This window comes from Pleurodeles waltl, chromosome 5 (genome assembly GCF_031143425.1).
Source record: "Pleurodeles waltl isolate 20211129_DDA chromosome 5, aPleWal1.hap1.20221129, whole genome shotgun sequence".
NCBI classification, from domain to species: Eukaryota; Metazoa; Chordata; class Amphibia; order Caudata; family Salamandridae; genus Pleurodeles; species Pleurodeles waltl.
In genome coordinates this window covers 1,713,656,761-1,713,673,229 of record NC_090444.1, presented here as the reverse complement: position 1 = coordinate 1,713,673,229, position 16,469 = coordinate 1,713,656,761, and the positions used below count along the sequence as shown (strand labels likewise).

The window sequence follows — 16,469 nt, the reverse complement described above, 5'->3', positions numbered from 1 at the left end:
CAAAACAGGACAAAATCCCAGATTGGTATTTTGCTTAATTCTGTATAGTTTTCTAGAAATTTGGTGTAACTAAGCAAAATGAAATTAAATACATTTTATCCAAGTAAGGTTTTAGTGAAATTGTCTCTAATCATGCAAAAGGAAAGTAAACTATTTTTTATCAAAGAAAGGGTTTAGAGAGCTCTCTCAAGCAATCTCCAGTGCAGTTTAAATCAAAAAGGTATGTGTGTTAGGGGATGCAAATGCTGATTTAAATTCAGTGAAACACAAGGTGGTGGTTATACGTATGAGCCCTAGGTTAGGGTATCTGGCAAAGATAGAGATAGTTGAGGACTTTAAAAGCTTTCTTTTGAGGACAATATGGTAAAATGAACCTGATAAGGTACAGAGCTCATTAATCATGTTTTTTGGTGGCAGTGGAATTTTTGAAAGGGTCATATGAAGGGGATGATTCTCTGGTGGTGATTTCTCAAAGTAGCAAGGACAACAGTATGGTCTAGGGAAATGCCATGGTTTTCAAACAAAACAATTTTCCCCACAAAGAAGTAGAGTGGGCACATGTCATAGAGAGGAAACAGGAAGGAGGCATAAAATTCACAAATTGAGGACAGGCCAAGGTATAACTGAAGATATAAATTGTTTTCAAATGGAAAGTTGGGAGAAAGGGTGAGGGTGATGGAGGACAATGAAAGATTATTTTTTAGGTGATCCACGGGTTTTCAAAACAATAAAAGGTTATGAGATCCAGTTTGTGAAGGGGCTTTTTCAGTTAAAGGAACTAAGGCCCATATTTAAAGGAAAATGATGGAGCGTGACGCTGCCCCAAAATTGGCTGCGCCGCCCTCCCTCATTTTAACAATTCAGGGATGCACAGTATTTAATTGAATACGGCGCACCCATGTGTTGTCCTCTGCACTGGCGCTAAATTGAGCTGCCTAGTGCCTACACAGGCATCCTTGCACTATTGTGCAAGGATGTCTGTGTTGAGGGGCTTGATTGTTTATGTGTGGGAAGGTGTCCCTACCTGCACATAAACAATCACTAAAGGTGATTTGGCACATATGTTTGTGCTGCAAAGTGTCATTTTGAAATGATTGTTTATGTGCAGGAAGGGACGCCTTCCACACATAAAAAATCATGTCTAGCATTTTGTTTTTTCTATGTGTGCTGCAGAATTCAGCACACATAGAAAAAGAAAAAAACGATGAGGAATAAAAGTATTCCTCCTTGATGCACCTTGCTAACCTCTGGGGTAGCGTTAGATTTTGGCACTTTCTCAGGTTTACGAAAACTCGTAAATCTGAGGCAGCATCAAAATGCAATGGGTCTTGCTTTGGCCGCCCACAGCAAAACCCATTGCATGTCCCTACCATGGAAAGGGCTGCGTGTCGAAGGGTCATATTTACAAGGTGGCGTTAAACTACAAAAAGTGGCTTAACGCCACCTTGTAAATACGGCGCAGGGCATTGTGCCACCAGAGCATCACAAAAAGTGATGCTCCGGTGGTGCGAGGGGCTCATAAATATGGCCCTAAAAATGCTAAGCTGTATTCTTTGTGCGTATTGAAGTGGGGCAAATTAAATGAAAAGTGCCACTGTTCAGATGTCAGAGAAAACCAGGAAATGTGTGAGTTCTCTTTATTTGATAAAGAAGAAAGACAACGGATGGAGGCCAGTTAGTAATTTATAGGGTCTAAACTGTTTTGTATATTATTGGACCTTCAATATGGAGGGACTGCATCTTTTCAGAGATATTACTGAGGACGCGGGGACTGAGATGACTGGCTTGTGAAGTTCGACCGAAAGGATGCTTGTTTTATGGTGCTCATGGACAGGGATAATCAATGGTTTCTCCGGTCCATATGGGCAGAGTGTCTGTATCAGTTACTGTGTCTTCTGTTTGTTGTGGCTTCACCACTGTGATTCACTAGGAAATTAATGGGGCCAGGGTCAGCCGAGTGGTGAGGGAGAAAGGTGAGATCAATGACTTTCTGCTTATGTGTCAGGATTCTGTGGAGTTGAAAAGTCATTTCAGAATGACTGTAGACTTGTTGGAGAGTCTGGGTTTCATGATAGTCATTGAGAAATCATTTTTGGAGTCAAGAAGGCAGTTGGAATTTTTGGGCTTTCAGGTAGATACAATTAAGTCAATTTTAGTTCTTCTAAGTAGGAAGATGAAGTTGATCAAGTAAGAGGATCCGGAACAATTTAGATGGAGAATGTTAGCAAGGGTGTTAGGTTTCTTGTCTCCCTCTCTTTAGAACCTACATTCTAGTTAATCATTTGTCAACTACAATACACTCAGATCTGAAGAAGGGACAACCATGGTCTTAAAATCAACTTTTTTGATGAAATAAAAGAAAGCAATGCAAATAAAAAAACAGAGCAGACTGATACTGTCTATTAAAGCCCTTCCACATAAAAGGGTAAATCAAATATTTGGTCTGTAGAAAGCAATTACCAGATTTCAAAGCAGTTACCTCTGCTGGGTTTTCAAAGCTGGGCCACAAAACAGGTAAAGTTTTCCTGACTTTATTGTGCAGACTAATTTTCTTGTTACCAGTTCTCAATGCAAAACTAATATAGTAAATAGGTTAGTTTTAGTGATTTAACCTGGATAAAAATGATGGCGCACATAGGATGAATAGGGCATCCTAAGCATATTTATAACTGTGGTCCTCATTTTACATGGCAGAATAGAGGCACTGTATGAAGATTAAACATATTCACTCCAATCAAAATATTCCATGATTGTTCCACACTTGGAAAGAATGGGTTGTGTAATGTATCATATGGCTGGAATCACTCTCATAGTAACTCTGGGTTAGATAAACATAGTACTGCTTTTTCTCTACTATATCCTCTGTTTTATTATTTCATATTGTGATGTTTCTGTCAATGGATGCTATGAGTAATGGATGCAGCATTTTTACTCTTACTTTCAATGAATTCCTGGGACAGTTCCTTTCTCAACTCTAAGCACTATGACAAAGGTGTTAAATGTATGTCTAAGCAGGTGGACCTCTTGTCACATTTTCAGGATCACCACTCATCATGTACATCATTTACTGCTGGATGGATTGCATGTGTCTGTATATTGTGTGGTTACTCTAATCATCTGGAATGTGAAATGCCCCTTGGCCCTAAGGTAGATACACTTGGCATGGGGATCTCATTTCGGAATGTCCCATGAACCTTTGGCCTACTACAGACTATCAATGTTCTAGCAATATGCCCTTGACATTCATTACAGGAAACTCTTGAGTGTAGTCACTCTTCACAAATAACATACCATTTTTATTTCCTTTGTAAAGTGCAAACCTTTTTGTAGTTATTGTATTTTATTTTGTCATTTAACAGTCAATCCATCCTTTCATCTTCTTGGATTTATGGAAATTATAACACTGGTGAAACCTGTGATGTTTTTACATACTGAATACAGTATTTTTATCCAGGTGCTATAGAAAACAATGCAACATAATAAAAAAATCAGGCCATGTTTAGACATAACTGTCATCATTTCCAACCAAAATGTCTAACATGCTCAGATTTTTATTTATTTGAGAATTATTTAATTTAAAAATATGCCTTCTTTATTTTTTGTTTGCAAACTATGTAACCCAATACACACTTATTCAAAGCACTATACGTAATTTCAGAGAGACAATAACAATCACCTTTATCTACACACCTAGAAATCAGTGATATTTTATTATGATGGTGAACCAAACCCATAAATCAAATGCTTAGATTTAAACATTGAATACAATTAACTGCCAAAGCAACACAATAAAATTACACATATAATGTTCACTGAATGTCATAAACCCAAAATACATAGAGGTAGATTACATTCAGGTCCATAAACACAATCTTTAAATCTATACACGGATGCATGCAGATACCTAATTTGGACGTATACTGAATACACCTATCTATTAAACATTCACCAAGAGCTAAATACATGTTTAATTGGATGATGAAGAATATAGAAACACCAACATATTTGTAATACATATCTAATTCGAGTGACTTCATATTTGTTTTTATTTAATTTGTTACCTGTAAATAACTTTGAAATAATTTAATACATCTCACATTCCTGCGGCATTTGATGTTCTGTTTCTGTATGTGAAAGTTGAGTTACACTATTTCTATTGGGAGAGTAAAGAATTATATGAATTGGCTCTATTTTAAACATTTATTTGCCTTCATACTAAACTATCACCACAGCATTATATAAAGTATTCCACAGAAATAATACATAATGAATAACCAGTACTTCTGAAGAAGTAGTGGTAAGTGGATTGCCTTTTTCTGGAATCTACAGTGAGTTAATCAATGTGTCCAATGGCATTTTTTACTGCTTTGATTCTGTTTGTGAATACCATATAAATGCAAAAATAATTAAATACAAATACAAATACTGGTACAAAAAACAGTTCAGCATGTGGTGATGGTCCACTGAGCCTCTCTGACTCTCTAAGCAGAAACATACAAATTACTCATTTACAGAGAGGGATACTGAGATAGAGGAGAAATTGACATTGCACTTGCAGGAAAATCTAATTTTCTTTGAATTACAGTCTTGCAAATTTTCAGTGTATAACAAGAACTATGTCATCTAGAATGATATCACTGATGAACTTGATTAGAATAAGTGTTCCTGGCATTCATAGATCAAACCTACAGAATGACTGTATGTGCTCTACAACAACCCTTATAATCATATTATTTTCATAGTATAGTTTTATGGTGGATTTACATTTTGTCCTATGCACACAACAAAACAGTAGGAGTCTAGACTTATTCCCGATATATCACTGTCAGGAGAGATGAACATGCCTTCAGTTATGTACACAGACTATAGTAGTGAGTGCACATATGCCTGTGCGTCAGCCTGTGCACAAACTCATATGGTCATAACACTGGTGATGTTAGAATAATTTTCCACATTGCTCCTATGACAAATTTACTGATTGCAGTTCTGATATGATAGTTGTAGTTATTATGAATTATAAAATGTTTTACAATGCAATTTTACATAAACGTGTAGATTTGTTCAATGAAAATGTCTTAAGGGAATTGGTACAAAGCCCATCAAATTTTATTAACCATTTCAAATTGGTTCAGTTTAAGAATATGTCATGTTTGTAATACAAATATTTTCGGAAAGATTTGTACTCATATGTATTTTTATTGATTAGGCATGTGGAAGTCCAAGATGCTCTGATTAAACATCAAGTAAGATTGTTGAAAGTGTGTGCAAAACTATGCATTTTATTATTTTAAATATTTCAGTACTATCTTTATAAAGTGTTCTAAATTTTGATCACAAAAGACAAAAAAGTATTTAAAATATTCTTACAGGTTATAGTCTTGAATGGCCCAAGAAATGGTCTTAACTTTTTATATTTCCTATACGACAGGCAAGGCACATTTACTATAAACAATAGATGTATTAGTGAAAGGAAAAAGGACTTTGTGAAGAAGCTAGAAGGAAATAGTTTTCAAATCTGAAAAATTGTTACATTTGGCTTTGGTTCCCATTTTAGATACATATGTGAAAAATGCAGAAAATACCTAGCTACACCTATTGTGTAAGTAACACAATTGCCACTAATTAAGGGCTGAACTATTTGCTTGTCATAATTCATATTTAATTTTCCTTTAAAGTTGGTGATAAACTTGTGCAAAATAGAGATAAATGGTGAATTGTAATGTTTTATACAATTATTTTTTGTGAATTGACAAAGCAGCATATGTTTCAGCATAAGTGAGAAGAGGTGCTTCTAATGTTGTAAACCAAGCAGCTGTGCACTACCAAAATGCTGTATTTTGATTGGATCATGCTGGTTGATATCTGCCCAGATGATTCATAGCCAGTTTCTGAGAAAAGCATCATGCGCCTTCTTTTCATGACAGTTGCTTGTGAACCTAGATAATTGACCACCTTCACTGATTATGTCTGTGCTGGGACACAAAATGCTTATGAAGGCAACTTTAAAACCATTAACTTTTCAGGTGCAAAGGTCTGAGGCACAGATTCACTAACAAAAGTGATGCAAATTCAGCATGAAGTGTTGGGGATGACATTTACTTTCCAAAGCAAACCATTTCCCCAAAGTGAATCAAAATGGTGCTATGTACTACTTTGCACTACTTTGCATCAAGGGGACATTCCATGAGGGGCACATGGGCATTCCCATGCACCTGCCGATGGGTTTTTACTCAAATAACTATCTAGTATTCATAGACATGGCTTTGTGCCAAAACCGTGCGCCACCTCGAGGCAGGTGTAATGAGGGAAAATATTGTCATTTCTCCCTATTTTTTCTACTTTTCATGTTTGCTGCTTTGTACATCACAGATACAAAGTGGGAAATGACTTCTGTGATTGTTTCTGTATTGCAAGGGTCCCCTTGTAGTACAAAACCAATGGTTTAGAGAATGCACACAGCCTTGCATGTGTGTGCTGGCACACAGCACCCCTAATTGAACTCGCTCTAGAGGAGAGAAAAATGACTATATCTTTGCAGCTATGTAGCACTTTTGCACTCTACCTTTGACACAAGGCAGTGCAGGAACTTTGCTTCATCGCCTTGCATCAAATATTAGTAATTCTGAGTCTGAATATTTACATTAAATTTTTCTTATCTCTGTTTCTACATGTGCCTGGAGCAAATTAGTCTCCAAAACATTCCATTGTATTTGTTTGTATAAAATATTTACATTTTCCTATGTCTGTGAAGGTTTTGGTAGTCCATGGCAGTTTTTATTGTTTGAAAATAGAAATGTGATCATTCTATTACAATTAGAATGTAACTTATTTTAAAATAAGTTTCAATTACTTAACCTTGAAGGCAAAGGTTTCTCAATTATAAACAGCAACGTTTTTATAGGAAATAAATATATATTTGTAAATTTGTTCTATCATTTCCCTTTCTTTAACTCACAGTAAAAACTATTTTGAAACCAGTTCATATTCATTCAGATGGATGCAACTATTTGCAAGAGGAAGTGGGCAAAACTAAAAAGACAAAAACAAATGTTTAAACAGCAACTCATTTGAAGTGCTTAAATATCAATTGGAATTCAAACTTATTCATTTTAAATAGTTCAGCTGACATCAACTCTGATACACTCAAATGAAAGATTGAAAATAAACTCCCATGCCTAATAAAAATGTAACTTTTTTTATAGTTAAAGTGATATTAAGCAAGTGAAAGTGAAAAGATGTGGAAAAGGGATATTAGACTAAGGTAGGGATTTCTGTCATTAACTATTTTTAGCCCCTTTTAAACATATTTAAAATGAATAAAACACATGCTTCCTCTCACAGTTAGGAAACCAACAGGTTTTATTTCTGTATTAACACTGCAATGATCATTTAACTCTGCTAGCTCTGTAGGAAAAGTTATAAATTCAATTGCTCATGATTTCCATGAAAAAAATTAAACCCTTTATATTACTCTTTTACTGGGTTCTCTTAAATACATATATTATTCCAACATTCTGATGTACCAAAACTGACCTACCATATGTTATGCCATTAATTGTGTTTGACCAATGACTTTGTGTTTCACCAATGTGCATATTAGTTGTTCAATGTTCATCAGGAGCACATTACATTCTGTATTCAGTTTAGCTGCCTATTGGCTTTAACATGGCATTAGACATTACATTCTGTATTCAGTTTAGCTGCCTATTGGCTTTAACGTGGCATTAGACATTACATTTGGTATTTAGTTTTAGCTGCCTATTGGCTTTAACATGGCATTAGACATTACATTCTGTATTCAGTTTAGCTGCCTATTGGCTTTAACATGGCATTAGACATTACATTTGGTATTTAGGTTAGCTGCCTATTGGCTTTAACGTGGAGTTAAACATTGCAGTTGAGACATTGCAGATGAGCTGTGTTTTTCCACATGGTAGACCAAGCTGTGTTTTTCAAATTGAATTCACAAAAACCCTAACATGAAAGAGAGAGCGTATATTTGGTGTTTTCATTTCTGCTCAGCCTTGGGAAGAGGAAAGGCTTAGGAGATCTGGCCAGTCTCCAATGGCCTGTTTTATTTCCCGGGTCTGAGAGGAAGGGGCCAGGATTTTTACAGTGGCCCTGGGCAGCAGCGAGGGGAGATTCTCCAGGACTTCAGTCAGGAACGGACATCAACTGCCTGGCTCCCGTTTGGGTGGAAAGTCTCTTCCTCGCAGTTGAACAGGAGTCATCAACTTGAAGACATAAGAAAGATGACAAGCAGAGATAGGCCCTACGGTGATGCAATTTTGACTTTTATTCTTTGCTTTGAAGTTATGCTATAACATAATCACATGTATTTGCTGTGTACAGTGCAATTGAGAAGTACTTTGATATATTTAGCTTTCATTGCTGCAACTACTTTTAAACGTGTGCTTCCAACCTACTAATCTCCTCTTTCAGGAACCTTGTGGTGAAGTAATAATAATAATAAGTGTCTTCTTTATATTAAGAAGTGCATTCCAGAGACGTTTTGTAAGCTCAGTCATAAGATAAGAGAAGGAAAGCAAAACACCATATCATGAATATGGAACTCTATTTTTTCTTTAGAACTCTGTGGTGGAGGATAATGATATGTTTTGAATGACACTGACTATTGTAAACTCATCGTAAGTTTCCGTATGGAATTTTTTGGGATCAATATTGGCACAGCCCTGCACATGTAGTCTGGAATACTAGGAAAACTTATATTCAGGGGACCACGGATCAGTTTATCTACAGGTCTAATTTAAATACCTCAAGGGAGCTGAGGCAGCTGGGGCAGGAAATTCAATGGCTGGAAACTTAAGCTTAGCTGGCATTGGTACCCCTGAAAAGCAGGAAGCTCAACTGCAGCTGACAAATACCGGTCTCTTTTTGGGTGAAATCTGAAAGAGAAAGTTGCAGCTAGCTATGCAAAACATGAGACCCCTCAATATGAGTATGAAGACCAGGTAGGTCAGGTTTTAGCTCATCATATTTCAGATAGAAAGGCAAACAATGACATACAAGAATAAGAAGTAGTGATGAGCTGATTTATACTGACCCCTGTGATACCTCAGAGCAATTTCTCCTTTTTTATCAGGCGTTATATGGTCAGTCCCAGGCACCATGGCAGGCTGAGATGGAGGTATATAAAATAAAAATAAAAAAAGGATCTCTGTGGTGAAGCTGCAATAGGACACTGAGGAATCACAGGCAAAATGCTGATGGAAATCCACACTTTACTTAGCTTGTCAGACATTTAGCTCACATGGATAGGGAAGATATTTGTGAATTTACAGAAAATTTGCTCTCATTTGAGTTTTTATGGGCACTTTTAATAGTTTGCATGAGAAACTTGTGAAAGCTGTCTTCTCTCAAATATGGTTCTCCAGATCCCAGCAAAGGATCAGCATTTTTCAAAAGTTCAAATCACATTCAAACTTTACATAGTCCTAAAGTTTATATGATAACACCAACAAATTATCGATATTGCGAGTAAAATCTTCAACTATCTTTCTGTAGGCTATTTGCTGTGTGTTCAACACCAGGCATTCACTACAATATACTTTATACACTTTAATGGGGCCATAAACGGCAGAGTCTTATCACCAAAATTAAACCCAAGATGTGAGTTTCTCCTAATCTTTCACTTAAATAGTTCAATGAAAAACATAGTTGAACAAACAGTTTAGGCACTTTTACTCCCAGTTGTAAAGGTATCATTTAAAATAGTAATATTATACAATAGAGTGACGGCACTCTGAGGTAGTTACAGACCGAGGTAGATTGGGGTCTTCATCTTTTTGGGCCTTGTCCCTCTGCCCCTCAATAACTACTTCAGAGTGTCCTCCTACTTGGATAATATTGCTTAAATGTAATACCATATAGCTGACCACAGTAAGCAAACGAAATTTAGCTGTTTCTATAATTATATGTTTAAATGTGATTTACAGCAAGGAAGCACTGGCAAAATCACTACATCGGGCTAACTGAAACATCATTTGTTCATGCATGGTTTTGCATCTTTTTGCATGTTAAAGCCAGACCTCTGGAATTTGAAGCTCTCATGGACCATGCTGGGACTGTGGCTGCTAGTTCACAGACTGCTGCCAACTGACTCCTGAGTGGAAGGTTTTGGTGATGGAGATGAGCTGTGTTGAACCATGGTAAGACCATACATTTATAGAGAAGAGAAAAAAATGACAGACTTTTTCCAATAATGTCCTCTCAACTAATTTACTTCATGGTATGTTTAGCACTGAAATAGAAGGGCGGGTTAACCCATTGTCCTACTGAAGGAGTACTTGATGGCTGTTGCAATCTCTCCTAACAGCTGCTGAGTAAAACAGTCATCTTGTAAACACAATGCCACCATGTGTTTCTGGCCTTTGGGAAGTACACAGTTACATTTAGCGCATACATGCAATGTTGTAGTATGGTTGTCTGGCAGATGATGCCAATGCACGACTTGTTGATTTCAGTACTTAACAGTCAATGCACACAGTTGGTTATTGCCAGTTGTTTGCTGGTGTTAAAGAGAGTGGTGTTATGATTTTCAGAAATGTGTATAAATGTGAAGAAATTTCTGTTTTGCACTGCAGCCCTCTAAAGATGTGAACACCTGGTGATCTGTCCCCAGCTACAAATATGTTCCTGCATTCTCTATAGTTATTAAAGGCAATGGATTTGAGAAGATTGTGTAATGACTGGGTTAGTACTTTCTACTTGTGCCTGTGTGATAGGAGAGCTAGCAGAGGATGCTGCCATAGTCACTAATATGTTTTAGTACATATTCATCAAGGAGGAGAGGCACCTTTTAAAAACATTTATCAGCATCATGACTCACAGAGCAGCTGTAACTACTCTCATCTTCAAAGCCAAAGGTGTGCCCGTAAGTCTCACTAGAGCTGCCCAATGATGACCTGATGTAACTGAAAGCCTAAATGCAGATAGGCTTTGTCAAAGACTGAAGCACCTCTTCTAAGTTCTCAAATGACTTCAGGGGAACTGTAATTAGAATAAGAGAAGATGGCGAACCACCCCTTTGAAATCAATGCCAATATGTGCCAGATCTGATCCAGACAGAGAGGTAAACGCTAAATCAGACTTCCCCCTGTGCATCTGAACAAATATTTTAAAACTATTATTAATTTTACCACATCTAAAGATCTGATCAGCAACTCACAAGAACAAAGATAAAGATGCAGGGGATTTAATATGCAGCAATGTCTAATGATTACATCCCAGATACAAGAGTTTGTGTTGCCCTAGAGTCGAGCAAGGCAACGCAAGGACAACACAATGGCTTCTGTAATGTTTACAAAGCCATGCGAGGAGTGATTTGCTTAACCTTGCGAGGCTTTGTAAAGAAATGTTTTGTAACGCAGTGGCTTGTGCTGCATTGCACTACATTTCAAGGTAGGGTGTGTTCCATGGGTGATACATGGGTTTTCCTCTGCATCCATCCATGGATTTTAAGACATTCTCAGATTTACTGAAGCTAGGAAACCTGGGAATGCATCAAAAAGCTATGCCTTCCCCAGTGAGGTGTAAGGAAGAGAAATACTTCTTTTCTCCCTGGTATTGCCAGACAGCACACATAAAAAGGGGAAAATGACTCAGAAGATTGCTATTGTGCAGAAGGAATCCCTTTCTGCACAAAAGAATCCTGCCCCTAATGCAGGCACTCTTTTGCACTATGGTGCAAGAGTGACTGAGTTGATGGTAAGCAGCACACAATGCACAAGTGCAAGGAAAGAACAGAAATGCTCTATATCTTAGAAATATATGAGGAGTAGTTCTGTTCTCTCCCCTTCATGCAAAGCAGGAACTATGCTTGCTGCCCTGCTTTAAATGGAAAATTAGTAAATATGCCCTTACTTTCCTAAGTTTTTGTCAGATGTCTGGGCTACCTGTAAAGTCTAGATCTGAAATTGACATAGTCCAAAGGTCACTGCTGTCCATGTGCTTTTGTTACCCATTGAAATGTAAACATTCACTGGTTGTGTCACTGCCTACAGAAGATTTGAGGTTTATCCACTAACACAGCAATCAGAGATTCATTCAAAAAGACCATGAGTCCTTCATTCTGAAGAAACTGTTGTCCTCTCAATAGTACAATTTGTTAAAGCTTCCCTCTGCATGTGTACAATAAACTTATTTCATGGAGTACTTGAAACCAATGTCCGATCTGACAATTCCTATTTATTTAATAACTTCAACCTAATCAAGTTGGTAAGTTGCTGTATAGTCCAGTAAGGGATTTAATCAAACATTCTTCTTCATCGTTCAGTAGAAATATCCATACATGTCTGCTTGTCACTGCAATACTGAATAGGAATGTGATGATTCTTCACTTGAATGGGACTGCAAAGCAGAAGAAAGATTATAGGCTCCTGCAAAAGAGTAAAACAAAATAAAAGTTTAGATAGTTACATAGGAACAAGAGCTTTCAACCTACGATTCTTATTGCAGAGTTATATGCATCATTTTCTAGTTTAGATATTTTGCGTCAATAATAAGTTGTCAAATATTCAAGACACTTAGGGATAGTTAAAGATAATGAGCTGCAACCTAATAAATCTACAGTGCAGTTGGGTGGCCTGGGGGTCAATCAATCAATCAAGGATTTGTAAAACGCGGCTAATCACCCATAGGGTCTCAAGGTTCTGAATGTAGGTGTGCTGCTTAGTTAAGAGCCAGGTCTTGAGGTCCTTCCTGAACTGCTTTAGCGATGCAGCCTGCCTGAGCTTGAGGGGAAGTGTGTTCCATGTCTGGGCTGCTAGGTAGGAGAAGGATCTTCCTCCGGTTGTACTTTTTTCCAGATCTTGGGGATGGCTGCAAAGGCATGTTGGGAGGAACAGAGACATCTGTTGGGTACGTAGAAGGTGAGGCAGTGGTTGAAGTATGCTGGTCCTATGTTGTGCAATGCCTTGAAGGAGCGTTTGTATGTGATACGCTTGTTGACTGGGAGCCAGTGTAGGTCTCTGAGGTGGGAGGAGATTCGGCTGTGTCAGGGGATTTCCAGGATGAGTCTGGCTGCTACATTCTGGACTTATTGTAGTCTTGATTCAAGTTTTATGGTAATGCCCTCATAAAGTGTGTTGCTGTAGTACAGTTTGCTGGTGATGAGTGCACAGGAGACTGCGTTCCTCGTGTCGGAAGGAATCCATTTGAAAATATTTCACAGGAGAAGAAGGGTGTGGAAGCTTGATCAGGAGACGGCGTTAACTTGGTGGGTCATCGATAGACGGGAGTCCAGGATGATGTCCAGGTTGTGCGCATGGTCGTGGGAGCAGGGTCATTACGCAGGGCGGTGGGCCACCAGGAGTCATTTCAGGCAGAAGGGGTGGAGCCAATCACACAGATCTTTGCCTTTTCGAAGTTGAGCTTGAGGCAGCTGGCCTCCATCCAGGCACCGACTGCTCCCATCTATTCCTCTTGGCTTGCACAGAGTCCTCGGACAGGGAGAGGATCAGTTGGGTATCGTCAGCATAGGAGACTATGGCCCTCATTCTGACCTTGGCGGTCTTTTCGCAAGACCGCTGAGTTACCGCCGCGGTGAAGACCGCCGACCGCCGCGGTGTGCCGCTGTGCGCATTCTGACCGCTGGGAGCGTTCCGCCGGAAAACCGCCAGCAGCCACACTGGCGGTCGGCGGGAAAGTGGAGACTGGTCAACCTCCACCGCCACGCCAGCAGAACACCGCCCACAGAATTACGACCCACATTTCTGTGTGGCGGTCTTCTGTTGGCGGTCTTCTGTTGGCGGTCACGTCCCTATGGCTCCCGTCGCCTCCCGGAGGACCAACGCACAAGGTAAGTTGATCGTCCGTGAGGGTAGGGGGTGGGGGGGTGTTGTGTGATGTGGGCGTGCATGGGGGTGTGCGTGTGAGTGTGTAGAGGGGGTGTGTGAGTGCGTGTATGCGGGCGGGGGGTGCTGCTGTGTCTAAGGGTAATGTGTGCTGTTCGGCAGGTGCGCATGTCGGCATGTATGTGTGCGGGTATGTGTCCCCGTTGTGTATGTGTGTGTAGGGGGTGTGTATATGTGCATGTTGGGGGTATGTGCATGTCGGGGTACATGTATGTGCATGTCGGGGTGGGGGTGGGGAGGGGGTTCGTACCACCTCTGGGGGGTGGCAGGGGGGTGGAGGGTGTGGGGGGAGGACTCGGGTGGGTAGTGGGGGGTGGGGGAGACCCCTATCAGTGCCAGGGAAGGAATTCCCTGGCCCCGATAGTGCTTACCGCCATGGTTCGCACGGCGGTTCCCGCCCGCAAGAAACCGCGGCGGTAGGCAGGGTCATAATACCCTTGGCGGTCTTGGGACGACCGCCGGGCCGGAGTGCGCAAACTCCAGCCCCGCGGTCATGACCGCCGTGGCGGTCGGAGTGGAGAAGTAGCGGTCGGTCGCGGCGGGGACCGCCGCGGTCAGAATGCCATTTTTAATACCGCCGGTCTGTTCGCGGTCCGACCGCCGTCTCTCCGCCGACCGCCAGGGTCAGAATGAGGGCCTATGTTTGGCTCGTGTTGTCTGGTGATCTTAGTGAGTGGGGCCATGTAGATGTTGAAAAGCGTCAGACTGAGTGAGGATCCTTCGGGCACTGTGCAACAAGTGTCTTCAGGTTCTGAGGTGAACCGTGGTAGTCTGACCCTCTGTGGTCTTCCGGTGATGAAGGACCTGATCCAGTTCAGGGCTTTGTCTCGGATGCAGGTGTCGGTCAGTCTGTTACAGAGAGTGGAGTGGGAGATGGTGTCAAATGCAGCAGAGTGGTCAAGGAGGATGAGTGTGGCAGTGCCTCCGTGGTCCAGTATGAAGCATATGTCATCAGTGGCAGCTAAGAGAGTGGTTTCTATGCTGTGGTTGCTTCTGAAACCGGACTGGGAGGGATCAAGGATGTGGTGTGTTTCGAGAAACTCATTGAGTTGCTGCTTGAGAGATTTCTCCGTTAGCTTGGCTGGGAAATAGAGCAGAGAGATGGGTGTAATGTGGTGCTTTCATTTGGCACATACTGTCTAGTACTCAGTATTGCCACTTCTTTAATTTGAAAGGGAGAGTACCAGCACTTCTCAGCACTGCTGCAATACATTTAAATGGAACTGTACCAGCACTTCTCAGGAGAAAATACGTAATTTAAAGAGTGTGTGCCTGCACTTCTATATTTCCATTTAAAGATTGGGTATTGAATCATGAAGAGAGCTACAAAATTTGTATTTAACAAAAAGTAAAATGAAGAATATGATAAATGAAATCTTCAAAACAAGTGTAACATTGTAGCTACCAATACATTGAGTATGCCAAAGTCACTCTATATCCCAGCATGCACCACTGAGTTATCAAATACTGATAAATGTTTAATGTTCTCCCTTTCACCTGCTGCAAACACATGAGAGAGATATTCGTATATGAGAAACAATAGAGAGATAACCCCATACAAGAAACAATAGTGTAGCAGGGATGGCATGGACCCTGGTGAAAGCAAGGAAAATGGCGCATTTGACTGTTGTTTAGGTAGTAAAATACAACAATTATCAGTGTCCAATGGGTCTGTTAGGGATCTAGGGCCCAGTGCGATGGACATGCTGCACCAATGGTAGCTACACTCCTGTCGAGAAATTAAGGTTACTGGCCTTGTTTGGTCAATAGAACAGCTTATATCATTTAAAATCAGCCCCAATAAATGGCCTTGAGTGATGGATGAAAGAAGAAAAAGGGGTCTATTAAGCAAGAGAAATATTTAAGTGGAGGCAGAGATTTACAATCATGCCTATATGTACATTTACTTGTTTACCTATTCACACACTTTTCCAGAAACACACTTGGAAAACTTCCTTAGGCACAGGTTTCCAGGTGTACTACAGGGAATGTAATGTGACAGCTCCAATGATGCTCTATTTCTTGTGTGTATTAATATACTCAAGAATACTGCACAGTGGGAATGGAGCACTCTGAGAAAATTCACATTCTCTTTCTCTGCTGGGAAAAGTTTTCTCTGTGGAGAAAGTGCTGTCCTTACAGTACCCAGAAAACTATGAGGGTGATATGTTTCCCTTGCAATTGTTGAAGATGAATTACTGCAGCACTTACTTTGAGCAAATACCAGACCATTTTTAGGGTATAATGAAGATGAAGAGGAGTTTGAAAATACTCATGGAGGTTGGCCTGGTGTGTGGTGGGTACCCAAGGTACTTGCATCTTATACCAGGTCCAGGTATCCTTCATTAGTGTGGTGTAGTCAGTGTCTAGAAGCCAGGCTCTCTAGAGGTAGCTGTGGATGAGCAGCCAAGGCTTATCTAGGAAATATGCAAAGCTCATGCAATACCATTGCAGTCACACACAGTACTTACACACGTGAAAGAAAACACTCAGGGGCATATTTATACTCTGTTTGCGCTGAAATAGCGTAATTTTAGTTTTATACTATTTCAGCACAAACTTAACTCCATATTTATATTTTGATATAGACACGTC

At 40.0% G+C, this 16,469-nt stretch overlaps 1 protein-coding gene across 1 annotated transcript in view; it reads right to left on the bottom strand.

The window, feature by feature from the left end:
- Window positions 1-3,327: 3,327 nt before the first annotated feature.
- Window positions 3,328-16,469, bottom strand: part of LOC138296694 (adhesion G protein-coupled receptor F5-like) — a 1,174,222-nt gene continuing 1,161,080 nt past the window's right edge. The window contains exon 21 of the mRNA XM_069236066.1: window positions 3,328-12,398. Coding sequence (XP_069092167.1) covers window positions 12,322-12,398 — 77 coding nt within the window. The 3' untranslated portion in view covers window positions 3,328-12,321. The remainder of the gene's footprint in view (window positions 12,399-16,469) is intronic.